Raw genomic sequence first — 26,196 nt, forward strand, 5'->3', positions numbered from 1 at the left:
CCCAGAGGGACAGAGGGTGGGGGAACCACAGAGCTAGAAGGTCAGGGACCACTCAGGAAGCTCACGGAAGGAAAAGAGCAGCAGGAAAGGGGATGCGAGGAAGGGAAATGTGGGCGTTTTCCTCTTTTATAATTAGTGTTATTGGCTCTTTAGTCATTAGGATTTGGGATCGTCTAAACCTCTGCTTCTCTCCATTGGCTAGGGACAGTGTGTACAGTCCCTTGAGCAGGGGAGGTCACAAACTTGGCTACACAACAGAACCGTGATGACACCTTTCCTAATCCGAATACCTAGGCCATGCCCCAGACAAATGAGAATCTCTGAGGGTGGAGCCCAGATGCTAGGGTTTTTGAAAGTCGTCTGGGATCCAATGCCCGGCCAGGTTGGGAACTGCAGCCCCAGAGCTCTCAGAAAAGGAAACACTTTGCTGAGATTAATTAAATCTAGAGTGGGCATTCGGAAAACCCTCCTCTGAGCCCCACCCAGTAGCGTCTCCTTCAGGTTCTCTAAGCGTTTTGCATGACAGATGCCAAGGGTGTGCTCAAGGTGGGGCTGGAAGCTGGAAGAGAGCGGGAAAGGGAGAAGGGGTCCGACCCACCCCCTTCCCGTCCTGCGCCCCCCAGTGATCAAACTGATCTCCGGCTGGAACATCGACATCCTGGAGCGAGGGGAGGTGCGGCTTTGGCTGGAAGTAGAAAAGTTATCTCCAGCCGCTGAGCTACATCTAATCTTCAACAACAAGGAGATCTTCAGCTCGCCGGTAATTGGTGCTCACAATCCCTGAAGTGAGGCACCCCTGCCCGGGAGGTGGCCTCACCGGGTGGCGATCCCGCATGGGCTAGTACTTCCCCCTAGTGGCCATTTCAGAAATGACGGTGTGCTTTTGCTGTTCAGTGATGAGGACGGGATGAGGACATTTGGCTCTTACTACCAGTGCTGGTGGTGGGGTTGGCAGGGACACTACATGCTGGCCAATGCAAGGGACATTCCTACAAACGAAGAATTTCCACACCCCCCACAACTTTTGATTACCCCACCAGACATTCTTAAGATGAAAAATCTGCATTCATGCCTATAATTATCCAAGGCTAGACTCTAACTCTGTTTTAGGTATAAATACAAAATATTTTTGTACAATTTTTTTCTTTTTTTATCTTTTTAATTAGAGATGGGGACTCACTACGTTGACCAGGTTGGTCTTGAACTCCTGGCCTTAAGTAGTCCTTCTGCCTCAGTCTCCCAAACAATTTTATTTTTTGTTTTCTGTTTTTGTTTGTTTTTGAGACAGAACCTCACTTTGTCACCATGGCTAAAGCACAGTGGCATGATCTCAGCTCACTGCAGCCTCAACCTCCCAGACTCAAGCGATCCTCCCACCTCAGCCTCCCGAGTAGTTGGGACCACAGTCACACACCACCACACCCAGCTAATTTATATATATATATATATATATATATATATATATATATATATATATAATTTTTTTTTTTTTTTTTTTTTTTTTGTAGAGACAGGGTTTTGCCTTGTTGCCCAGGCTGCAAACTCCTGAACTCAGGCGATCCTCCTGCCTCAGCCTCCCAAAGTATGCAATGTTACTAGACACTGAATGGAGAATTTTTATTCTGCTGGCTACTTTACTTATGCTCATTTTCCTGCTTTTGTACAGAATAGCTTCTGATTTTTTTGCTTTTCTTCTCTTAAAGTCAAACCAATTCATTATAAATCAGTGCGGCATAATTGAGGTTATATCCAAGCACCTATATATTGAAATATTTTTATTTTAAATGACATTTCTTCTTTAAATTATGGTTAGAGTATGATATTATTATTTTGTAAATCATATCTGTAGATAGGTTGTATTAGATTGAACCACATGATTTGTCACTATTCAACGGTTTACTGCTGACGTGGCAATGTCAACCTCATGAGAGATTCAAATTCATGGCTCAATCTCATATTATTTGTGAATTTCGTCTCCAGATGGCAAAGCAGCCATTAGAAAATACGTGTTGTGGCTGGGCGGGGTGGCCCATGCCTGTAATCCCAGCACATTGGGAGGCCAAGGCAGGCGGATCACCTGAGGTCAGGAGTTCAAGACCAGCCTGGCCAAAATGATGAAACCCCATCTCTACCAAAAATACAAAAACTTAGCCGGGCATGGTGGTGCGCACCTGTACTCTCAGCTACTCAGGAGGCTGAGGCATGAGAATCGCTTGAACCCAGGAGGCAGAGATTGCAGTGAGCCAAAATCGTGCCACTGCACTCCAGCCTGGGCAATAAAGTGAGACTCTGTCTCAAAAAAAAAAAAAAGAAAGAAAAGAAAAAAGAAAATATGTGTTATATATATCAAAGGTCCAATGACAAAAAGAAAGGAAGGAAGGAAGGAAGGAAGGAAGGAAGGAAGGAAGGAAGGAAGAAAGAAAGAAAATATATATTACAGAAAGAGGGCACTAGTTCTGACAAGAGTCTCACGTCCACTCCCCGTGGGTTATATGACCTTGGCAGGTCTCTTCATCTGTCTGTGCCTATGTTTCTGCATCTGTGCAATGGGGCTGGTTGTCCCAGCATCAAAAGGTGCAAATCAGAAAGTTTCAAATCAGAACTGATTTGAAAGTTCTGCATAAAGATTGTGCAATGACCTTACCACATGGTATAGGAAGTGTTACAAAGTCTGGACTCATTAGTATTCAGTGGTGGGACAATCAGTTGTCCCTATAGAAAAATAAAACAAAATGAGATCACTCCCCTAAATCATACATATGAATAAAGCCAGAGGAAGAAAGAACCTAGATGAGGAAAATGAAATTTTAAAAACTGTTAGAATATGGTAAAATGTAAACGAGTGTTAATTCTGGGTAGCAAGTACACGAGTATTTTTTTTTTTCCATTATCCTTTACACCCGTCGATGGGGTTTTTCCTATTTTAAAAGAAGTAGAAAATAAGTGGCTGGGCACAGTGGCTCATGCCTGTAATCCCAGCACTTTGGGAGGCTGAGGTAGGCAGATCACTTGAGGCCAGGAGTTCGAGACCAGCCTGGCCAACGTGGTGAAACTCTGTCTTTATTAAAAATACAAAAATTAGCCGGGTGTGGTGGTGCATGCTTGTAATCTCAGCTACTTAGGAGACTGAGGCAGGAGAATTGCTTGAACTCAGGAGGCAGAAGCTGCAGTGAACTGAGATTGCACCACTGCACTCCAGCCTGGGCCATGGAGCGAGACTCTGCGATGGAGCAAGACTCTGTCTCAAAAAAAAAAAAAAAAAAAAAAGAAAAGAAAAGAAAATAGGCAAAATCATGGCACAGCAGGGGTTGGGAGCTTATTATTAAATTGCAACTGATCGCGCCACTGCATCCCAGCCCGGGCAAGAGTGAGACTCTGTCTCAAAAAAAAAAAAACAAAACAACAACAAAAAAATTGTAACTTATTCAAGCACCCAGGGGACTAGGTGTCGGGGGAGCCGCAGAGGGTTACCCAACACCCCGCCCCAGTCTCTGAAGGCTAACAGCTCTGCGCTTACCACCCCCAAGCCCACTACACTCTGATGTGTACCCCACAACAAAGTTCCCAGAACAGGGAAAAGGACTCTGGAGTTTGTCCTTTTCAGAACCGCAAAATCAATTTTGACCGAGAGAAGGGCCTGGTGGAAGTGACCATCCAGAACTTGTCTGAGGAGGACAAAGGGTCGTACACTGCTCAACTCCAAGACGGAAAAGCCAAAAACCAGATTACCTTGACACTGGTGGATGACGGTCAGCCATGCCCAGCCCTGCCCCGCCCTGCCCCGCACACTCAGCCTGCCCTGCAGCCCTGAGTCCTCGGCTCTACAGCCTGCTGAGCACACCCCCGTCACCTTCTGTCTACCCCATGTCCCCTCTCCAGACCCACACTCCTTTCGGCTCATGCCAGTTCCTCCCTCTGTGTTCACAGATTTTGACAAACTTCTGAGGAAGGCAGATGCTATGAGAAGGGACTGGAAGAGAAAACAGGGTAAGAGCTGCTGGGGTGAAGTTCAAAATCCCTGGCTACTGGTTCATGCTAGAGATGCTAGGACTGGGGGTTAATGGGACCACCAGTCCTGCTGCGTCCCCAAGGGAGGTCCACTGCCATTCAGTCCAGTTCTGTCCCAGTGTCAGATCAAAATAGCTCTTGCCTGACCTGAGGGTGAGAGCCAAGCCCTCTTCAATTTTGCACCCTGAAGCCAGGCACAGTGCCTCGCGCCTGTAATCCCAGCACTTTGGGAGGCCAAGGTAGGCAGATCACTTGAGGCCAGCAGTTCAAGACCAGCCTGGCCAACATAGTGAAACCCTATCTCTATGAAAAATACAAAAATTAGCCAGGCATGGTGGCACATGCCTGTAATTCCAGCTACTCAGGAGGCTGAGCCATGAGAATCCTTGAACCCAGGAGGCGGAGCTTGCAGTGAGCAGAGATTGCGCCACTGCACTGTAGCCTGGGCAACAGAGCGAGACTCTGTCTCAAAAAGAAGGAAGGAAGGAAGGAAGGAAGGAAGGAAGGAAGGAAGGAAGGAAGGAAGGAAGGAAGGAAGGAGGGAAGGGAGGGAGGGAGGAAGAGAGAGAGAGAGAGAGAGAGAGAAAGAAAGAAAGAAAGAAAGAAAGAAAGAAAGAAAGAAAGAAAAGAAAGAAAAGAAAGAAAGGAAAGAGAAGGAAAGAAGGAAAGAAAGAAAGAAAAGAAAGAAAGGAAAGAGAAGGAAAAAGAAAGAAAAAGAAAGAAAGAAAGAAGAAAGAAAGAAAGAGAAAGAAAGGAAAGAGAAAGAAAGAAAGAAAGAAAGAAAGAAAGAAAGAAAGAAAGAAAGAAAGAAAAAAAAAAAGAAAGAAAAAAGAAAAGAAAAGAAAAGAAAGAAAGAAATTTGTGCCCTGAGCACCGGCCTTGCCTCACCCTAGTCCCAGCCCTGGCAGGGGCAACATCTGAGAAGCCCATAGCCATTAGCTGCCCCTCATCCCAGCACTGCCTGGACACAGGTGGCACCTGGCTGAGCCTGGCTCTCTGACGGTGGGCACATTTGTTTTGCGTGCACAGGTCCCTATTTTGAGCAGCCGTTGCAGTGGAAGGTCACGGAGGACTGCCAAGTGCAGCTGACGTGCAAGGCAAGTCCTGCCCTGCCCCCAGGCCCAGTGCGGGGGGACCTGTGGCTTGTCCCCAAGCCCAGTTGCTGTCCCTGCCCACCCAGCACCCTAAATTCCATACTCTGTGCTTGGCTGATCGCACACAAAGTACCCCCGAGGAGACCATATGTAACCCAAAAAGCAAACCCACCTTCCCAGCGCCCATGGGGTAGGATTAGTGTGAGGTGGACCAGCCTTGAACAAGATCCTAGTGGCTCCAGAAGGGGTTCTGAGGGGTCAGGGGGTCTAGGTGCCTGCTAGTGTTTATATGTTGTGGGGTATCCCTGTGTTTATGATTATCCTGTGCTCAGAGACTCACAGTATTATTTCACCTGCCTCACAATCATCTGTGACATAGGCATTACCGTCCTCACTTTATAGATGAGAAAACAAATGAGGAAATAGCTCAAGGCCACACGGTAAGAGGGAGAGCCCAGGTTTGAACCAAGTCTGACTCCAAAGCCTAAGATCCTTCTTAGCACCCTTCAACCTGTTTAGATAACTGGGGAAAGGGAGAGTGGGTGCTCTCCCAGAAGCATATTCACTCAGTAAACTCAGAGCATCTATTATGTGCCACTCTGCAAGGTACTGAACATACAAAAATGATGAAGTGGTCTCTGTGGGCCTTGGGAGCCCATGGTCAAGGCAGGGCCATTGGAAAACAGCATCCCTCATGCTTGACCCGGACGGGGCAGGAAATTGATGAATCGTGATGGGGGGTGACTATGGGGTGCTTCAAAAAAAAGCTTCCTGGAGGAGATGACATTTAACTGAAGCATATGGACATTTACAAGGCAAATAGAGTAGGGCAGGGATCAAGAGGCAGAGGGAAAACCATTAGCACGAATTCAGGGTCCAGAGACCAGCAGAGGAGACCTATGGTATGTGAAAGGACTCCACTGAGATGCCTGAAAGTGTGCACAGGTGTGTTTTTACTCAAAAAGAAACAAGCCTGACAGAGTCTCCTCATTCCCCACCTTCCCCAGGCAACCAACACCAAGAAGGAAACTCGCTTTCAGTGGTTCTTCCAGAGGGCAGAGATGCCAGATGGCCAGTATGACCCGGAGACGGGAACGGGACTTCTCTGCATCGAAGAGGCAAGTGTGGCTCCAGCTTCAGGGCTCACTTTCTCCTTTGGCTGCAAGCCAGGGAGGGCCAAGAGCTCTGGGCTGGGAGTCAGAGGCAGGGCTGGGGCTGGGAGTCAGAGGCAGGGCTGAGGCTAGGTTGGTGCAAGTGAGGCCCTGAGCACAAAATTTAAGAGGCACCAAAAAACTCAGTAATCAAGATAAATAATATTGTATGCAATATTCTAAAAAATCAAAATTAATGTAAAAAAAGCTATTAAAACCCCCAAATTTTCAATAGAGACAGAATCAATATTACTGATTTTTTTCTTTAGCTCCAGTACTGGCCCTGCCAATGACTGTGCAGGCTTGGGCTAGCCCCCGTCCCTCTCTGACCTCAGCTTTCATCTGCAACATGAGCGGGTTGGAAGGGATGCTCTCTCAATGCCTCCTTCCTGCCCCAACAGTCTAGGATTCGGGACAGGAAGGATGTCTCCATGTGAGGCAGATCTGGGCAGAATAAAGCAGGCCTGGAGCTCAATTCTCCCCCCAAGTCCTCGCCCATGGCCTTTGGTGGACCGTGGCCTGGTTAAGAGAGAAACACAAGGTTTGCTCTTAAACATCAACCTTTTTCTGCCCTGCTGCTGCTGTCTGTGGCCTCACTGGGTGCCCAGGAGGACTGGAGCAAACAGAGCCTTGCTGACTAGGAAGAAAACAATGATTTCAAGGTCTTCTCCCAAATCCTGGCCAGGCTGATGCCAAGTCAGCCTTTGCCACCACTGTGCAAGCTCCTCAGACAGGCTGTGGCACTAGTAGGTGCTTCATAGTTACGGAGTTTTATTATAATCATCAGTCCCATTGGTGCAAACTTTCTGGCCTCCTAAGAGTTACCTCCCTTGATCCCCACAGCAGCTGTAGCATACAGGCAGGACAAGGATGATGTCATGATTTTACAGATGAGTAAACTGAGGCTCAGAGGGTTTCAGTGCAAAGACATAAGGCTAGAAGGTGGGGTCAGAAGCCACTCCAGTCACCCACCCTAGGTTTGGCTGAGACCTTGGAGCCTTCCTGGGATGGTGAGGACATAAGAGAGGACTTTTGGGGCTCAGCACCTCAATCCTCAGGTTAAGAGCTGCCTCTGTCTTGGATCCTGCCCCAAACCCACTGTGTGGAGATGGTCCTCGTGGGAAGTATTGAGAGATGAGGGCTGAAGGAAGGTGCTGTGTAATGAGAGGTCACTTCTGATCTCTGGACCTTGCCTTGAAAGCACAACTCAAGTTCTTGCTTTGCTGAGTGTTTGTTCAGACTTAATTTGGGGCTGACAAACATGGGCCAAAAGGACCCCCTTGTCCTGGGCAGGAGAAAACACACTTTCTCCTGGGGAACTGCAGGTGGTGGGGGTCCCTCCATCCAGGAACCCCCAGGGAGTGAAAGGTGGGCCAGGCCCAGACAAGCTCTGCAAAGTGAGGCTGTGTCGTGCTCAGAGCAGCTGCCTGTGAATGCAAACAAAGGTGTCTGGTTCTGTCCTCAACTGCCCCTACTCCACCCCGTCCCCAGGCCCAGACAAGCCCCGAGCTAGGAATCCAAGGGCTCTGGAGCTGAAAGGAGCCTTAGAGCTCACCCGGCCCAGATGAGTAAACGGAGGCCCAGGGAGGAGAAGGGTCTTACCTGAGGTCACACAGAGAGTGAGGGGCAGGCCTGGAGCCCAGGCCTCCGGATTTGGTATCCATCTCTCCTTCTGGAGCCCATGCTGACACCAACATCGCTCATCCTTCTTTCCAGTTGTCCAAAAAGGACAAGGGAATTTACAGAGCGATGGTTTCTGACGATCGAGGGGAGGACGACACCATATTGGACCTCACGGGTGACGGTAGGAGCTGGCGATGGGCCAGGGGCTATGGAGGGAGCACAGTGGAGCAGACTGTGATGTGATCTGCACAGCAAGATTTATGGGATCCCCACGTCACTTGGAGAAATTGAGGCACAAAGAGATTAAGTAACTTGCCCAAGATTCCACATCTAGTCAGTGGCAGGAGCCAGGTCGGTGTGACTCTGATGCCCATGTTCACCACAGTATACCACAGTGAGCCCAGGCTTGGAGACCCGAAGCCTGAGTTCACTCCTCCGTCCCACAGTGGGCCCAGGCTCCTCATCGGGCTGATAGGCTCAGCCTGCAAAAAACTGTCAGGTTTGCACGTTTGTCCTCCATCCATAGTGCCCTTCTGCCCACCACATTGCTGAATGCCCTGAACCCCCTCCTATCCCCAAGCTATGAGAGTCATCCTACAGAGCTGCCTGTCCCCCGAGAGCAGCTCATGGGCTCCACCAGCCTTTTTCTAGGATGTCCCCACTCCTAGCACATCCCTAGGGGAGCCCTATGCCAGCTAACCCTTCTCTCTGTTTCCCGCCAGCCCTGGATGCCATCTTCACCGAGCTGGGCAGGATTGGTGGTAAGCAGCCTGCCTCTTTGCCCAGCCTTGCCCTGATGCCCAGCAGCCTCCAAGCAGCCTAACACTGGCCTTGGCTATTGGGGGTGGGTTTAGTTTCCAACCTCAAACACCGAAGAGAAAATCCTGCCTCTTCACAGCACTGCATTTCCCCCACAGCACCTGCCCCCCAGAGCAGAGGCAGACAAGCTGGCCCCAAAATCTGATGCCTAAATGGCCTCAGGGAAGACTCATCCTTCTCCTCTGTCTCCCCAGCCCTCTCTGCAACTCCACTGAAAATCCAGGGGACCGAGGAAGGGATCCGGATCTTCAGCAAGGTCAAGTACTACAACGTGGAGTACATGAAAACCACCTGGTTCCACAAGTAGGTCCGCCTTGCCCCAGAGCCCCAGCCAGGCTGGAAAGGATTCAGCACCTGACCCACGGGGGCCTCCTTCCCTTCTCCCTGCCCAGTCCTCCAAGCAGAGCCTGGTCCCAGGGGTTGGCAGAGACAGGGTCTGCCCCTGGTCTTGCTGTCCACAGAAGGAGTTGAGGATAGAGATTAGCAGTGGGAGGAGTAGAAAGGCTTTGCCGAGATCCCCAGGGAAGGTGGGAACCTTGGTGGGACATTTTTCTGGAAACTCTATGGCCACAGCAGGATCCGTCTGTGGGCCACAGCTAGGAACTGGGGGAGAAATGGATGCAGGGACAAAGAAGAGCCAAGTGGTCAGATGGGTCAGGGCACCCTTGTGGGCCTCTGCAGCCTTAGCAAACTTGGTCAGCCAGGCTTAGGGGAGGAAACATGCAGGAAAAGGGTCTGCAGGGCTGGCCACTAACTGAAAGCCAGGGCTTGAAGGCAGGATAGATGAGGTACCCACAGAGACTCACCCACTCTCTGAGTGACCCCAGATAATCCAACAGCAGAGTTTTCCCAGTGCTTTTTATCAGGTGCATGCCTCAGCCTTGTGGAACAGACATTACTGCACCCATTCTATGGAGAAGGCTTGACTGATTTGGTCCAGGTTGTCAAATGAGTGAGAGCCAAGGCCAGATGGAATTTCAGGACAATAGGTTCCTCCCCCAGCCAGAGTTTCTGAGCCCTGTGACTAAGCACAGAGGTGTCACCTCTGCCACACAACACTGGGAACAGAGGACAGTGTCTCTAGGAATGAAATTTAAGTAAAGAAGGAGAAAAGTTTCACCTTATGTGGTTTCTAAAGATTAAAGTAGAGTGCTTGTGGGAAGAAGGCCTGGGAGAATTTAAAAGGAGGAGAATAAAGAGGTGAGGAAGTTAGTTCCTGAGGGTGAGGGAAGTGGCAGTCACAGACCCTGGAGCAGCATTTCCTTAGGGTCCCTGCCTGTGGCATACATCACAAATGCGGACTCAGCACCGACACATAGTTGTCATGCCACAAGAATTGATGAATGAATGAATGAATGAATGAAGTATTGAATGATGAATGGAGGATTGAATAATGAGTAAGTGAATGGATATTTACCTGGTGCCTCATGAATGGTCACCACCCATAGCCCATGGATCTCGAAACAAAACCACAGGAGAGGATTTTGGGGCAGGGGTATCTGTTGACCTGCAGACAGGCAGCCTTAACCATTTCTCCACCCTCACATTCAGAGACAAACGTCTGGAGAGTGGTGATCGGATAAGGACGGGCACCACCCTGGATGAGATCTGGCTTCACATCCTGGACCCCAAAGATTCAGACAAGGGCAAATACACTCTGGAAATAGCTGCAGGGAAGGAAGTGCGGCAGCTCTCAACAGATCTCTCAGGGCAAGGTGAGACTCCACCTATGTCTGCAGAGAAACCTGCTTAGAAAATCCCATGGACAGGCCGGGCACACTGGGTCAGTCCTGTAATCCCAGCACTTTGGGAGTCTGAAGTGGAAGGATCGCTTGAGCTCTGGAATTTGAGACCAGTCTGGGCAACATAGTGAGACCAGCCTGGGCAGCATTTCTACAAAAACTAAAAATAATTTAGCTGGGCATGGTGACGCATGCCTATATTCCCAGCTACCTGGGAGGCTGAAGCGGGAGGATTGCTTGAGCCCAGGAGATAGAGGCTGCAATGAGCTGTGATCACACCACTGTACTCCAGCCTGGGCAACAGAGTGAGACCCTGTCTCAAAAAATAAGAGAATAATAATAAAGATTACTCTGGGATAGGTATCAAGGAAAGAAATATTTTTTAAAAACTTTTAGCTAAATAAAAAGAAAGAAAAAAGAAAATCCCATGGTCTTTTGAGGGGACGCCTACCCTCCCACCCAGTCCTGCCACTGCCCCAAAGGAACATCGGCATGGGGAGGAGAGTGGAGGACAGTCAGGGATAAGCTCTGCTCCCAGGGCCACCCTGTCCCCACCATCGGACAGCAGAGGCCCTGATGCCCACCTTTCTCCTCTGTCCTTCTTATAGCTTTTGAGGATGCAATGGCTGAACACCAGAGACTGAAGTAAGTTTCCTCTACATTTCTCAGTGTGAATTATAGGCCCCTCCAGGGTGTGGCATGAACTAGGCTCAGGACTCCTTCCCAGGAGCCCCAGCCAGCTCCACCTTTCCCTCGTCACCCCTCACCTCCACCTGGGCTGGACTGTCCTTTAGCAAGTGGAATGTCACACCTTGTTCCCATTTCTGTTTTTCAGAGCCTTGGCCATCATCGAGAAGAGTAAGTCTGCCGATATTTCTGTTGTTTTTGTTTCTGAATTTGGGGCGAACTTCCTGGAAGCTCAAGCCTCTTGGTGGGCTGCTGAAGGCCTCGTTCCACAGTGGGGTCTGTGGGGCCCTAGGGTCTTACAGAGCTGCAGGGAAGACCTGGGCAGGACAGAGACAGAATCCGAGGACACCTGCGACTGTGTTGTGGAAGCACCCAGCACGAGCCTGGTTCTTGCAGGCACATGGACTACGTTGGTGGGACCGAAAGGGAGGGGACAGACAGGAGTGAGGCTGGGCAGGCCTTCCTGAGTGATCTGTGGGGATGGGGTGACTTTAAAGCTGAAGCTATGGCTCTCGAGGCATTGGAGCCTCATTGAATCCAGGATGAAGCCCCAAACCCAGAGGCACATGGCACGGCCTCTGGGCCACCCGAGGAGCCACCACCAAGTCCATGAGCTCAAGCTTGTCCCATTCATCACCTCCCAACCCAAGCCAGTTCTAAGCGGCCCGGTGGTAGGAGTCTGGCTGTCTGCTCTCACTGGCCCAGCAGATGAGGTGTAAGGATTTCAGTGAGGGAAAGACCCAGGCAGGCAGCAGAGCACAGAGGTGGCCATAGAAGGAGACAGCACAGCTCTAAGAACAGACAAGAAAACTCACACTACCGGCTTGAGGCCATGTGTGGGAGGGGGTAATTTGCTCTGCATGGCATCATTATCCCCGAGTGCCCCAACTGACAGGAAGTGCAGGCCTCAGGCTCATAGCTGTTATTGGGAAGGGGCAATCGAGGGGTATAAGTGGCCATGCAGTGAGAAGCTCCTGCAGGGGGCTGAGGGGCGCCTCGGTAGAGGGAGCACAGCCCAAGACCAGCCTCAGCGTCAGGCCATGAGGAGGCTCTTGTACCATGAATCTAATCATTTATTCGGTGAGAATGTCCCTGCCCATCCTGGAATACCACATCCTGAACAGAAGCCCCATCCAGGACCCTAATAGGGGAAAGCTGAATTCACCAATATTGGGTTGCTGGGGCGTGTGGAATCAGAGGTGAAGGAAACAATCATTTCATCCTGCTGTGAAGGGCTGGTGACACTTTCTGCCCACAGCTGCATCCATCTGTGGGGCCTTCCCGTCCCCATCCAGGGTCCTGCTCCCCTTTCACCCACTGGACAGACGCCATCTGCATTGGGCTCTTTGCACGTCCCTGATCCTGGTCTAGGTTGTGCTGACCACCCATCCTGTTCCCACAGCTTCCTCTGCACCATGAAGAGTAGACCAGATTTCTGCTTAGTGGTTGACAACCACACTCTTCCTGGCCACCCACAATGGCCACCAGGTCCCTCACGTGACCAGGTTCAAAGTGTCCCAAAAGCTTCTGTCCTGCTTTCTCTGACCTTGTTGGTCACATCCATTGTGTGGATTTTGCCAGTTGAAGCCTCAGAGTAGTTCCACTTACCTTCTTCCTGGTTCTTGAGGGCAGGAGCATCTCATGGTCACCTCCAGGTACCACCAATCATAGCAAATGACCTCAGATCAGTGGCAGAAACACACTATGTCCCATATCTTCTACTTATGAATACAAGGAAGCATGTAATACAGTTCTAGAGATTTCCATCCAAGGCCAGGTGTAGCAGCTCATGCCTATAATCCCAGCACTTTGGGAGGCCAAGGCAGGAGGATTGCTTGAGCCCAGGAGTTCAAGACCAGCCTGGGCAACATGGCGAAACCCCGTCTCTACAAAAAATACAAAAATTAGCCAGGCGTGCTGGCGCATGCCTGCAGTCCCAACTGCTCAGGAGGCTGAAGCGGGGAGGATTGCTTGAGCCTGGAAGGCAGAAGTTGCAGTGAGCTGAGATCGTGCTGCTGAGCTCCACCCTGGGCAACAAAGCCAGACCCTGTCTCAAAAAATTAATTTTGAAAAAAAGATGTTTAAAAGATTTCCATCCAAAATAATAGAAATAGAAAAAGAAAAAGAAGGCTTGCTTAAAAATAAACCTCAACTCTATGAAACTTCTGGGAAGCGGCTGGCAGAAAAAGATTCATCGCTGGGGTCTCTTATTTCCCTTCCAGATCGTGCCAAAGTGGTGAGGGGTCTGCCAGATGTGGCCACGATCATGGAAGATAAGGTACTGACCCTTCCCGGCCCACAGCCAGCAGTCCCCCTCCGTGTTCCTTCGTGCATCCACCGCAGATCACGAAACAATTCAGCGCCATGGATTCAAAGCCAAAGAGTGGCCAAGTGACCACACCTCATTGATGACATGTGGTACAAAGGAAAGCCACTGGGCCTGGTGTCAGCCCTCAGTGGGTGCTTGACCTAGTTCTGTCTCCATCTGTCTAGACAGCCCTGGGCATCCTAGACTTCTGCCTGCGGACTTCAGCGTCCGCAAGAAATGTCTGCTGGGAGATCCCTAAAAGCCCGTTTAGGACTGAACTTATTTATGCAAATCTAGTGTTCCTGAGAACAGTTGCTGACTTTTTGATGGTGCTTACTTTGTGTCAGGCATGATTCCATGTATATTATCTTTCTGAGCTTCTTTAGCCATCAAGGCAATCACATGAAACAGGGTTTTATTTATTACTGATCATAGTTTATAGCCGAGGAAGCCCAGAGTGCCTTAACCCAGGTTAAGAGACCTAAGGTCACACAGCTTGCAGGGGCAGAGCTGAGATTCACACCCAGGAAGCCCAACTCCAGAGCCTGTGTGTTTAATAATTACATTATAGTGCTCTGCATTAGAGCTTGTTCAGTAATTTTCTATTTTAATTCATAAACCTATGCACTAAAGCAATATAATCTTACTTGCACGGTAAAATCATAGTAACATATATATTACAAAAAGCAATGAAACAAAGCGAAGGCCATTCTGGGACCGATAATTGCGAGAGTAATTATGGTCTGAGACTCTAATTAGTAAGTATTCCTGTAGAAAGGTTGAGAATGGCTGGGCGCAGTGGCTCACGCCTGTAATCCCAGCACTTTGGGAGGCTGAGGAGGGCAGATCACCTGAGGTCAGGAGTTTAAGACCAGCCTGGCCAACGTGGCAAAACCCCGTCTCTACTAAAATTACAAAAATTAGCCGGGCTTGGTGGCGGGCACCTGTAACCCCAGCTACTCGGGAGGCTGAGGCAGGAGAATCACTTGGTCCCGGGAGGCAGAGGTTGCAGTGAGCCGAGATCGTGCCACTGCACTCCAGCCTGGGCAATGGAACGAGACTCCATCTCAAAATGAAATAAAAGGTTGAGGATGAAGGATGTGGGGTTAAAATAAAATCTCTCCCCTTTATAAATTACAATCAAACACATGTACTAAATTATCACAGGGAACAACCTGAGCTGGGAGCTCTCTGGGGGCATGAAAGTGAATGCTAAGTTCAAGTTACAAGGAGGTGAGACTGTTCCCTTCCTGTCTTTTCAAACAGACCCTGTGCTTGACTTGCGTCGTCTCAGGAGACCCCACCCCCGAAATCTCTTGGCTGAAGAATGACCAGCCTGTCACCTTCCTTGACCGATACCGCATGGAAGTGAGGGGGACAGAGGTCACCATCACCATTGAAAAGGTCAACAGTGAAGACAGTGGCCGCTACGGCGTCTTCGTCAAGAACAAGTATGGCTCCGAGACGGGCCAGGTCACTATCAGTGTGTTCAAGCACGGGGACGAGCCCAAGGAGCTGAAGAGCATGTGACAGCGTGTGTCCAGGCACAGTCTGAGTCTAGTCTGCATGGACCAGTAGGGACAACCTGTACCAGGGTCACAGCCTGGCACAGGCTACAGGGGTGGGGCAGAAGGAAAGGGGACAAGATAGAACCCAGGATGTGAGGGTGGGGGTGGAGCGGATGCACCAAAGTGGAGAAGCAAAGATCTTTCTGGGGTCCTGAGTGGCTTCCAGGAGAGGGGGATGAACCCTGGACCTGGAGTAGGAGACCCGGATGCACTGGGGCTATCTAACAGTACTGGCATCTGATAGGTGGAGGTCAGGTACGCTGCTAAACACTGTAGCTCCCACCACATAGAATTATCCGACCCCAGATGTCAAAAGTGCCAAGGGTCATGAGCCCTGCCATAAACTGATACATCGCACCCCTCTTTTGGGATCCCATAGTTTCAATTCACATAAGTTCAACAGACATCTGAAGTCTAGCATGTGGGAGGCTGAGGATGGAGATGGGAATACAAAGGCAGCTGGTAAGCAGGCTCCGCTTGCAAAGAGGCCTCAGTCCGGTGGGAGAAACAGACCTGGGCGCAAAACACTCCAGGACAAGAATAAAGCAGGTCCAAGGAAAGTGCCGCCAGTGGTCCAAGGAGGGAGACAGAGGGTCGTCCCAATAGGGGGAAGTAGGGCTTTTAAAACACCTTCATCCAGGCTGGGCGAGGTGGCTCACCACCTGTAATACCAGTAGTTTGGGAGGCCAAGGCGGGCAGATCACCTTAAGTCAGGAGTTTGAGACCAGCCTGGCCAACATGGCGAAACCCGGTCTCTACTAAAAATACAAAAATTAGCCAGGCGTGGTGGCAGGCGCCCGTAATCCCGGCTATTCAGAAGGCCGAGGTGGGAGAATCCATTGAACCTGGGAGGCGGAGGTTGTGATGAGCCAAGATTGAGCCAAACAAAGATTAGCAGAATTGGTGTTGGGCCCTGAAAAATTAGTCCGATTTTGTGGTGGTAATGGGAGAAGGATATCTCAGGAGCAGGGTCTGGTGGGAGGAAAGGGAAGGAGGAGGCTGAGGCTGCCCAGGTGGCCTTGGATACCAGGCTTGGAGCTGGTAACCTTCAGGGCTTCCAGCACGGGGCCTGTCTGGTGTGACAGATACCGACTGGCCTCACTTGATGGATCTCAGTACTGAGCTGGGCATTTCTCCGCCCCCCAACTTTTTTCTTTTTAAAAATAAGATGGGGAGTGTTCATAAAATTATAGATGTTTGTTGTACAATTTTGGAAAACCCTGGAAATTATAGAGAAAATAAACATAATCTATACTCACAACACCACGAAGTAACACCTGCCTCTGATTTCTGAAATGGCTTCTGAACTGAAGGATAAAGTGAGTCACCCCTATATCCCCCACCTCTGCACATATCAAGATGTGGTGGGTAACATCCCCCAGCGGCTCACCTTCCAGGCTGCATGGTGCAGGCAGGCCAGGCGTTTGTTGAGACCTCTGCAGGGAGCAGCGGGGACCAGGGAGACCTGACTGGAGTTTGGGGAATCATGCAGATCTTGGAGGCAAACACCGCTGGTTTGAAGCACCCCTCTACCATCCACTCGCTGTGTGGTCTTGCACAATACTTTTCCTTTTCTGGGCCTCAGTTTCCCATCTGTAAAACCAGAAGGCTAGAAGATCATTTTGAGGGTCCTTCCAATGGACACTAAGTTTTTATTTTGTTTTGTTTTTGAGACAAGGCCTGGCTCAGTTGCCCCGGCTGGAGTGTAGTAGCACCATCTCTGCTCACTGCAACTTCTGCCTCCCAGGCTCAAGCGATACTCCCGCCTCAACCTCCTGAGTATCAGAGACTACACACCACCATGCCTGGCTAATTTTTGTATGTTTTTTAGATATGGAGTTTCACCATGTTACTCGAACTCATGAGCTCAAGCGATCTACCTGCCTTGGCCTCCCAAAGTGCTGAGATTAGAGGCATGAGCCACCCTGCCCAGCCAGATTATTTTATTACTTCCCAGAACTTCATCCTCTTTTGCTTTTCTCTTCCTATGAATAGGTAGTAAACAAAAGACATCATCCTAGCCCATCCTCCCACTCTTAACACTTCTAACATCAGAGAAAAGTCTTGGCTTCTTTGGTGTGTCAATGAAAATATGTCACAAATTTCAATGACATAGGAAAGCCTGTTGGCCTTGGTGGAACATGACATAAGCATCCCTGTTGGTGCAATTGCACTTGCACTATAAGAAGCTACAAGCTGCGCTTCGTGGGGCTGGAGATGTTGTGAGCTTTGTGATTGCTGACAAGCCAGTTTGGGGGCAGAAGCCAGTCCGTGGTCTGGTGCATTGGAGTCCTTAACATATGAATCATAATTTTTTAAAATTCCTGGTCTGGCTGGGTGTGGTGGCTCATGCCTGTAATCCTAGCATTTTGGGAGGCCGAGGCAGGAGGATCACTTTAGCCTAGGAGTTCAAGACCAGCCTGGGCAGGATGGCGAGACCCTTTCTCAACAAATAATAAAGAGAAACTAGCCAGGCATGGTGGCATGTGCCTGTGGTCTCAGATGCTTGGGAAGCTGAGATAGGAGAATTGCTTGGGCCCAGGAGGTCGAGGCTGCAGTGAGTCATGATGGCACCACTGAGCTTCCAACCTGGGCAACAGAGTGAGACCCCATCTCAAAAATTAAAAACAAAAAATCCTGGTCTAATAATTCCAATATACTTGGTATATCTCAGTCTGGTTTTAATGTTTGCTCTGTCTCTTCTGTGTGTTTTACCTTTTAGTATGCCTTGTAATTCGTTGTTAAAAGGCAGGCATGGCATAAAACGGAACTGTTGTAAATGGGCCTTCAGTGATGTGACCGTGAGGTGTGAGGGAGGAGAAGCATTCTAGAGTCTACGATTAAGTCTCCGTGAACACTTTATGTGAATGTATCACCCAAAGTTCATGTGTTAGAACTTAATCCCCAGTGCAACAGTGTTGATTCTTATAAGACATGATGAAGTGATGAGGGCTCTGCCTTCAAGATTGAATTTTTCCTTTTTTTTTTTTTTTTTTTTTTTGGACACAAGGTCTCACTCTGTCACCCAGGCTGGAGTGCAGTGGCACGATCTTGGCTCACTGCAACCTCCACCTCCCAGATTCAAGCGATTCTCCTGCCTCAGCCTTCCAAGTAGCTGGGATTACAGGCATCTGCCACCACACCCAGGTAGTATTTGTATTTTTAGTAGAGATAGCATTTCCTCATGTTGGCCAGGCTGGTCTTGAACTCCTGACTTCAAGTGATCCACCTGCCTTGGCCTCCCAAAGTGCTGGAATTACAGGCCTAAGCCGCCACGCCCGGCCATGAGTGAATTATTGATCCATGAGGTATCATTATCATGGGAGTGGGTTAGTGATCTTTGGAGTGGTTAATTCTCATGGATTCCTGACAAAAGGATGAGTTTTTCCCCTGCCCCCACACTCTCTCACCATGTGATACCCTCTGCCACAGGATGATGGAGCACAAAGACCCTTGCCAGATATGTTCCCTTAACCTTGGACTTCCCAGCCTCCAGAACTGTAAGAATTAAGTTTCTTTTTTTTTTTTGAGACAGAGTCTCGCTCTGTCGCCCAGGCTTGAAGGCAGTGGCGCACTCTCGGCTCACTGCAAGCTTGGCCTCCCAGGTTCACACCATTCTCCTGCCTCAGCCTCCTGAGTAGCCAGGACTACAGGCGCCTGCCACCACGCCCGGCTAATTTTTTGTATTTTCAGTAGAGACGGGGTTTCACCGTGTTAGCCAGGATGGTCTCGATCTCCTGACCTCACGATCCACCTGCCTCAGCCTCCCAAAGTGCTGGGATTACAGGCGTGAGCCACCATGCCTGGCCTTAAATTTCTTTATAAATCACTGAGTCTGGGCTGGTGCGGTGGCTCGCACCTGTAATCCCAGCACTTTGGGAGGCTGAGGCAGGTGGATCACTTGAGGTCAGGAGTTGAAGACCAGCCTGGCCAACATGGTGAAACCCCTTCTCCACTAAAGATACAAACATTAGCTGGGCCTGTTGGCACACACCTGTAATCCCAGCTACTCGGGAGCCCGAGGCAGGAGAATTGCTTGAGCCTGGGAGGCGGAAGTTGCAGTGAGCCAAGATTGCACCATTGCACTCTGCACTCCAGCCTGGACGACAGAGTGAGATTCCGTCTCAAAATAAATAGATAAATAAAGAAATCACCCAGTCTGTGGTTTTCTGTTATAGCAACACAACATGGACTAAGAGACACAGAAAATCCCAGCATTTTCAGAAACTCTCCATGGACCTCCCAGCATTCTGGACTCTTCCAGAGAGACTAGGCAGGGCACACACCTGGAAGGAAGGCTGGGCAGCCAGGCAGATTCCCCTCTACCGGCCACCAGCCACTCCTCCTCCACACCTGCTGGGTCACCTTTCGCATCCCAACCAGGATGCAGTCCTTGTCCTAAAGCATTTTTTTTTTTTTTTTTTTTTTTTTGAGATGGACCTTCACTCTTGTTGCCCAGGCTGGATGGAGTACAATAGCATGATCTCGGCTCACTGCAACCTCCGCCTCCCAGGTTCAAGCGATTCTCCTGCCTCAGCCTCTCGAGTAGCTGGGATTACAGGCATGCGCCACCATGCCTGGCTAATTTTGTATTTTTAGTAGAGACGGGGGTTTCTCCATGTTGGTCAGGCTGGTCTCGAACTCCCGACCTCAGGTGATCCGCCTGCCTCAGCCTCCCAAAGTGCTGGGATTATAGGCTTGAGCCACCGCACCTGGCTATCCTAAAGCATTAGAACCATTAAACAGATGGGCACAGAAAGCAAAAAGCTGGATGGGAAATGATAGCCTGTGTAATAAGTAACTCTACCCACTCAGCCGCAACCGTGGCTCTAGTGAGATGCTTTCCATACTTAAAAAATTCCAAATAATTTCAAGCAACTTGAGTGATATCTCATGCCAAAAACAGTCTCAAAAGAAGCACTCCCCAGAAATCTAGTTAAGAGAGGCCAGATATTTAATTTTCAGCATTTGAGGAAAGTATTACTGCTGGAGCCAGAGGAGCTAAGGAAAAAACAAATTGCATAGCCTGTGAGGAATATGCCTCTTTTCACCTGGGCCTCCAGAAATCCACGTGCGCTGGGATGATTTTTACATCATTGCTTCCTGTCCTAGCAGATCTAAAGAAAGAAAAACGCAGGGCCACACAAAACCCCTTTTATTCTAATTATCGATATTGGAATAAAATAAATATTGGAATAAATATCAAATGTTTCATGGTGAAATGAGTCTTTGGGTTTGCTTTAAAGTACTTTAGTCTAATAAAAAAAGTGGGAGCGGAGAGATAAAGGGAAAAGTTAGGAAAATTGTGATACTTCTTGAGGCTGGGTGATGGGTACCTTGGAGTTCATACTACCATTCTCTCTATGTTTGAATATGTTCGGAATTTTTTCATAATAAAAAACTTCAGAGACCTCATGAGAAACAAATCTTCGGCTGTCTTTTCATACAGGAGTCACACTCGTTATTTATATCTGGCAATTAGTCAAGGATTTTGGATACAGGAAAGTGCGCAGAGTTCCTCTCCTGCAGGCAACTTACACAGCCTGTTATTTTTCAATTGCGCAAGTTAAAATGAATGGGTGCTCGACAAGAAATAATTATCAAGTAACCGCTGCAGTTTTCTTTTAAAAACTTACACATCCAAGGGATTCATTGACTCCACCTTCATTCAACACACACTTTATTGAGATTACTATGTCTCAGGAACCTACAAAATTAAAGTCTGGTGCTGAGATCTAGCTTCCCTTCACCCAATGTATGACCTGATTAAGTTATTTAGCCTGCCTTCCTCTCATCTGTAAAAGGAAGGCTGCTATGAGAATTAGATGAGACGATGCTTGCTTGCCAAGTAACTAGCACAGTACCTGACAGGAACTAAACAAATCATAAATTTCCCCACCCACCCATTCCATGGGGATGTCACAGTCTACTGGGAAAGAGAGAGGTGTCAATCCAACCCCCACAGAATTCAACAGTTCCTTCCTTCTGCACAATTTTGACTGATGATAGTATGAATGCTTCCAGAAACGAAAGCCCACAACCTCACAAGGGATTTTTAAAGCAGTATCTGTCGTATTTTTTCAACAACAGAAATTAGAAATGCTTGTTGTAGAAAAATTACATGAGACAGAAAAGAATAAAGAAGAAAACTAAAAACACCCATAAACCCACCAGCCTGAAAGAAGTACAATGGAAATGAAATGTTAGTTTATCAACTAACCTAATAGATACTCCCACCGATTCCCCATTGCTGCCTCCACTCTAGAGACTGGGATGTTAAATACTCACTTTCCCGGGTTCTCCTGTAGCTGGGGGTAGCCATGGGACACAATTCTAGTCAAAGAGAAATAAGCCAACATCTGCCGGGGCACCTTGGTAGGCTCTTGGTGTTCCTGATCAAAGGGACAGACACTGCAGGCACCGTACAAGTCCCCCTCCTCCTTCCTGACTCAAGTGCAGTCATCCTGGAGCTGGGGCAGGCCTCGATTTTCCTTATGGCAGCCCAACCATTAAGAAAAAGAGAATCGCAGGCTGGGCACGGTGGCTCATGCCTGTAATCCCAGCACTTTGGGAAGCTGAGGCAGGCGGATCACTGGAGGTCAGGAGTTCGAGACCAGCCTGGTCAACATGCTGAAACCCCGTCTCCACTAAAAATACAAAAATTAGCCAAGTATGAGGGCACACACCTGTAAATCCTAGCTACTCAGGAGGCTGAGGCAGGAGAATTGCTTGAACCTGGGAGGCAGAGGTTGCAGTGAGCTGAGATCGCACCACTGCTCTCCAGCCTGGATGACATAGCGAGACTCCATCTCCGAAAAAAAAAAAGAAAAGAGAATCACAGAGATCCAGCCCTGACATCTCCACACTGCTGCCATCAGACCCTCAACCACCACCTCCAGGCTACAGGCTACATATGAGATAAAACCTTTTTTTTTTTTTTTGAGATGGAGTTTCACTCTTGTCGCCCAGGCTGGAGTGTAATGGTGTGATCTCAGCTCACTGCAACCTCTGCCTTCCAGGTTCAAGGATTCTTCTGCCTTGGCCTCCCAAGTAGCTGGGATTACAAGCATCCACCACCACGCCCAGCTAATTTTTTGTATTTTTAGTAGAGACAGGATTTCACCATGTGAGCCAGGCTAGTCTTGAACTCCTGGCCTCAAGTGATCTGCCCGCCTCAGCCTCCCAAAGTGTTGGGATTACAGGCGTGAGCCACCGTGCCCAGCCAATGAGAGAAAACTTAACCCAAGTTTAAGCCACCATGAGTTAGGTTTTCTGTTTCTTGGTGCTGAAATCATTCCCAACTCACACAACACGTGTTAGGTGTATTTCAAGCTAAGTTTAACAGAGTTGAGAAATCCTATGAACAATTTTACATTCTGGTTTTGTATATGTCATGACATCATAAGAACTTCCTCACATCATCAAAACATTCAAAAACCCCATATTAGTGTTTATGTTGTAAGTACGTGTTATTTTCATATTGTTAGAAATTATTTCGAATTTTTCACTCTTAAAACTGGAATGATCATCCTTATACATAAATCTTTGCCTGCATCTCTGAAAAATTATCTCGGATAGACTCTAGAAGGGGAATTACTAGGTCAAAGGGCATGAATTACTAAATTAAAAGCTATTCAACAGACTAACAGAGGCCAGCAACCAGTGATGGTAACCTGAGTGCCTTAAACACAGGTCACAAGTTAGTCAATCAAACATGATCAATTTGTGTTAGTCAACACAAATTTTATTTATTTTATATATATATGTGCATACATATATATGTGTATACATCTATAGATATATATGTGTATACATCTATAGATATATATATGTGTATACATCTATAGATAGATATATGTGTATACATCTATAGATATATATATGTGTATACATCTATAGATATATATGTGTATACATCTATATATATGTGTATACATCTATAGATATATATATGTGTATACATCTATAGATATATATATGTGTATACATCTATAGATATATATATGTGTATACATCTATAGATATATATATGTGTATACATCTATATATATATGTGTATACATAGATCTAGATCTATGTATACACATGTATGTGTATATATATGTGCGTGTACATATATGTATATATGTGTGTGCGTATATATATGTGTGTATATATATATGTGTATATATATATATATATTTTTTTTTTTTTGAGACAGAGTTTTGCTCTTGTTGCCCAGGCTGGAGTGCAATGAAGTGATATCTCGGATCGCTACAACCTCCACCTCCCCCATTCAAGTGATTCTCCTGCTTAGCCTCCTGATTAGCTGGGATTACAGGTGCCCACCACCATGCCCGGCTAATTTTTGTATTTTTTTTTTAGTAGAGATGGGTTTTCACCATGTTGGCCAGAATGGTCTCAAACTCCTAACCTCAGGTGATCTGCCTGCCTCGGCCTCCCAAAGTGTTGGGATTACAGGCATGAGCCACCGCACCTCGCCTGTTTATTTATTTTTTGAGACTGGGTCTCACTCTGTCGCCCAGGCTGGAGTGCAGTGGTGCAATCTCAGTTCACTGCAGCTACGATCTCCCCAGACTCAGGCAATCCTCCCACCTCAGCCTCCTGGGAAGCTGGGACTACAGGTTGTGCACCACCACGCCCAGCTTAATTTTTGTATTTTTTTGTAGACTTGGGGTTTTGCCACATTGTCCAGGCTGGTCTCAGACTCCTGGGCTCAAGCTATCCATCTGCCTAGGCCTCACAAATGCTGGAGTTATAGGCATGAGCCACCGCGCCTGCCCACAAATTTTGTGAGTAGTTCTTTCACTCCAGGCGCTATGCTAGGCACTGGCAATACGGTGATAAACAAAAAAACAAAAAAGACATGGACCCTGCCCACATCAGAAACGCCATTTATCTGATGTTTACCCAGAGAGATGGTGGTTGGTTTTTACCGGACCACAGCCAACTAACGAAAGGACAGGACCATAAAGTTATAAAGCGGGAACCAACTGAGAAAAAATGCTTGTGATTCATGTGTAAAATATAAGGCTAACACACTTAATAATCAATTACAATCTAGTCATATTGTGACTGATATACAGTCACCAACAATGATATTGCATGGCTGGGCATAGTGGCTCACACTAGTAATCCCAGCACTCTGGAAGATGAGCCCAGGAGTTCAAGACCAGCCTGGGCAACATAGTGAGACCCTGTCTCTAAAAAAAAAAAAAAAAAAAAAAAAAATTTAAATTAGCCAGGTGTGGTGGTGCACGTCTGTAGTCCCAGCTACTCAGGAGGCTGAGATGGGAGGATAGCCTGAGTCTGGGGAGGTCGTAGCTGCAGCGAGCTGAGATTGCACTACTGCACTCCAGCCTGGGCAACAGAGTGAGGTCCTGTCTCTCTATATATATATTTAGAAGCATGGGGGGAAAAAATGGCCGTGCTCAGTGGCTCACACCTGTAATCCCAGCACTTTGGGAGGCTGAGGTGGGTGGATCACTTGAGGCCGGGAGTTGGAGACCAGCCTGGTCAACATGGTGAAACCCCATCTCTATTAAAAATACAAAAATTAGCCAGTCGTGTTGGTGCGTGCCTGTAATCCCAGCTACTCAGAAGGCTGAGGCAGGAGAATTGCTTGAACCCAGGAGGTGGAGTTTGCAGTGAGCCGAGATTATGTCATTACACTCCATCCACCCTGGGTGACAGAGAGGGGAAAAAAAAAAAAAGCAGCAGCATGGAAAAATGTTCAGGATAGGTTTTAAAAGTCAAAAGACAGGCCAAGCACAGTGGCTCACACCTGTAATCCCAGCACCTTGGGAGGCTGAGGCAGGCAGATCACTTGAGCCCAGGAGTTTGAGACCAGCCCAGGCAACATAGTGAGACCGCATCTTAATTTTTTTAAGTAAATAAATAGAAAAGAAAAAAATTTAAATTAAAAACAGGAGAAATTCATCCTGTGCCATTTCCTTCTTCCAAGTGTTGTCTCCTCCTGAGAATCTGCCTGCTTTTTTTTTTAATCTCCAGTGCTTTTCTTTTTTTTTTTCCCCCCAGAGTTAATAGTTGGAATCTGCCCGGAGATCAGTCTAATTGGATCTTACTTGCCACACCATGAATGGAACTCCTCATTGGGACTTCCTGTCCTGGATTCTGTCTTCAGACACCTCCTCCAGGTGAGGAGTCCACAGAGCCAAGAGGACATGTCACTCAGAGCAGGCCCTCCGGCCCTCCTACTGGGAATTGCCCCATGGACTTCTGGCGTCTCCCTTCTGACTCATAACACAGATTTTGGATAAGGCGGGGCACCCCTTGCCTCAGCACTCCAGAGAAGCCCAGCAAGCTGGACCTTAAGTGACAACCACAACTGAACAGTTCGAACTCAAGGTCCATCCTTTTCAGTCATCTCAGCAGCAGCAAATTACTGAGCTATGAGGGTGAGTTTATTTTCAAAGAATGGGATTACAGGCATGAGCCACCATGCTTGGCCCAAACCTTCCTTTAGAGGTGTGGGGTGACCACTAAAAGTACTAAAAATAGAATCACTGAAGCTACTTGAGAGGCTGAGGAAGGAGGATTGCTTGAGTTCAGGGGGTCGAGGCTGCAGTAAGCCATGATTGCACCACTGTACTCCAGCCTGGGTGACACAGCAAAATCCTGTCTCAAAAAAAAAGAAAGGGAGAGATACTCAATGATGCTTTTCATCTGCAAAATAGAGTAATATAAATAAATCAATAAATAAAGTGGTTGAGTCCAGGTTGCTTTCTGAGGGTGGGAAGGCAACTAAATGCACTTAGTTTATTTAATATTTGCCTAATAACATAACCTCTGGTCCCTAAAGCAGCCTCAGGGCTAACAGCACAAGGCCCAGGGTCAGGCTACATGGGTTCGAAATTCTGCTTGCTTATCCAGGCCTAATCACTTAACCTCTGTGAAACAATACTTTCATCTGCCAAGTGGTGATAACAAATGGGCCTCCCTATTTAGATGATGTGTGGAGGAGCACATTGCTCTCATTACTATTCAAAGGGTTGGCTGGAGCTGGGCTTTGAGGCAATTCAGCTGCCAGCAGCGCCTCTCCCTGTTCATTCTGAGTCAGAAATGGAAGCGAACACAGTCACGTAGAAGATTACAAAAGCATGCCGCTGGCCAAAATCTCAAGTCTCCCAAGCAGCAGTAACTCCCGCACCGGCCGTCAGCTGGGGTCGAGCCAAG

The 26,196-nt window shown here is 48.1% G+C and overlaps 1 protein-coding gene and 1 long non-coding RNA gene across 5 annotated transcripts in view; one reads left to right on the forward strand and one right to left on the reverse strand.

The window, feature by feature from the left end:
- The window catches only part of MYOM3 (myomesin 3), a 56,300-nt gene extending 40,034 nt beyond the window's left edge, over positions 1-16,266 (forward strand). The window contains exons 25-37 of the mRNA XM_055260930.1: positions 624-760; positions 3,605-3,749; positions 3,928-3,987; positions 5,038-5,105; positions 6,110-6,220; positions 7,970-8,057; positions 8,599-8,637; positions 8,890-8,998; positions 10,247-10,410; positions 11,046-11,082; positions 11,273-11,295; positions 13,347-13,402; positions 14,699-16,266. Of these exons, the coding sequence (XP_055116905.1) occupies positions 624-760; positions 3,605-3,749; positions 3,928-3,987; positions 5,038-5,105; positions 6,110-6,220; positions 7,970-8,057; positions 8,599-8,637; positions 8,890-8,998; positions 10,247-10,410; positions 11,046-11,082; positions 11,273-11,295; positions 13,347-13,402; positions 14,699-14,962 (1,301 nt within the window). The 3' untranslated portion in view covers positions 14,963-16,266. The remainder of the gene's footprint in view (positions 1-623; positions 761-3,604; positions 3,750-3,927; positions 3,988-5,037; positions 5,106-6,109; positions 6,221-7,969; positions 8,058-8,598; positions 8,638-8,889; positions 8,999-10,246; positions 10,411-11,045; positions 11,083-11,272; positions 11,296-13,346; positions 13,403-14,698) is intronic.
- The window catches only part of LOC129471876 (uncharacterized), a 90,990-nt gene that overhangs the window by 14,723 nt on the left and 50,071 nt on the right, over positions 1-26,196 (reverse strand). The window contains exons 3-5 of one of the 4 annotated variants that reach the window (XR_010118929.1): positions 16,391-16,593; positions 7,828-8,082; positions 6,039-6,311 (exon numbers count right to left, since the gene is read on the reverse strand). This is a non-coding gene — a long non-coding RNA (uncharacterized lncRNA). The other 3 variants (XR_008653783.2, XR_010118930.1, XR_008653782.2) reach the window with 3 other exon arrangements.

This window comes from Symphalangus syndactylus, chromosome 22 (genome assembly GCF_028878055.3).
Source record: "Symphalangus syndactylus isolate Jambi chromosome 22, NHGRI_mSymSyn1-v2.1_pri, whole genome shotgun sequence".
NCBI lineage: Eukaryota > Metazoa > Chordata > Mammalia > Primates > Hylobatidae > Symphalangus > Symphalangus syndactylus.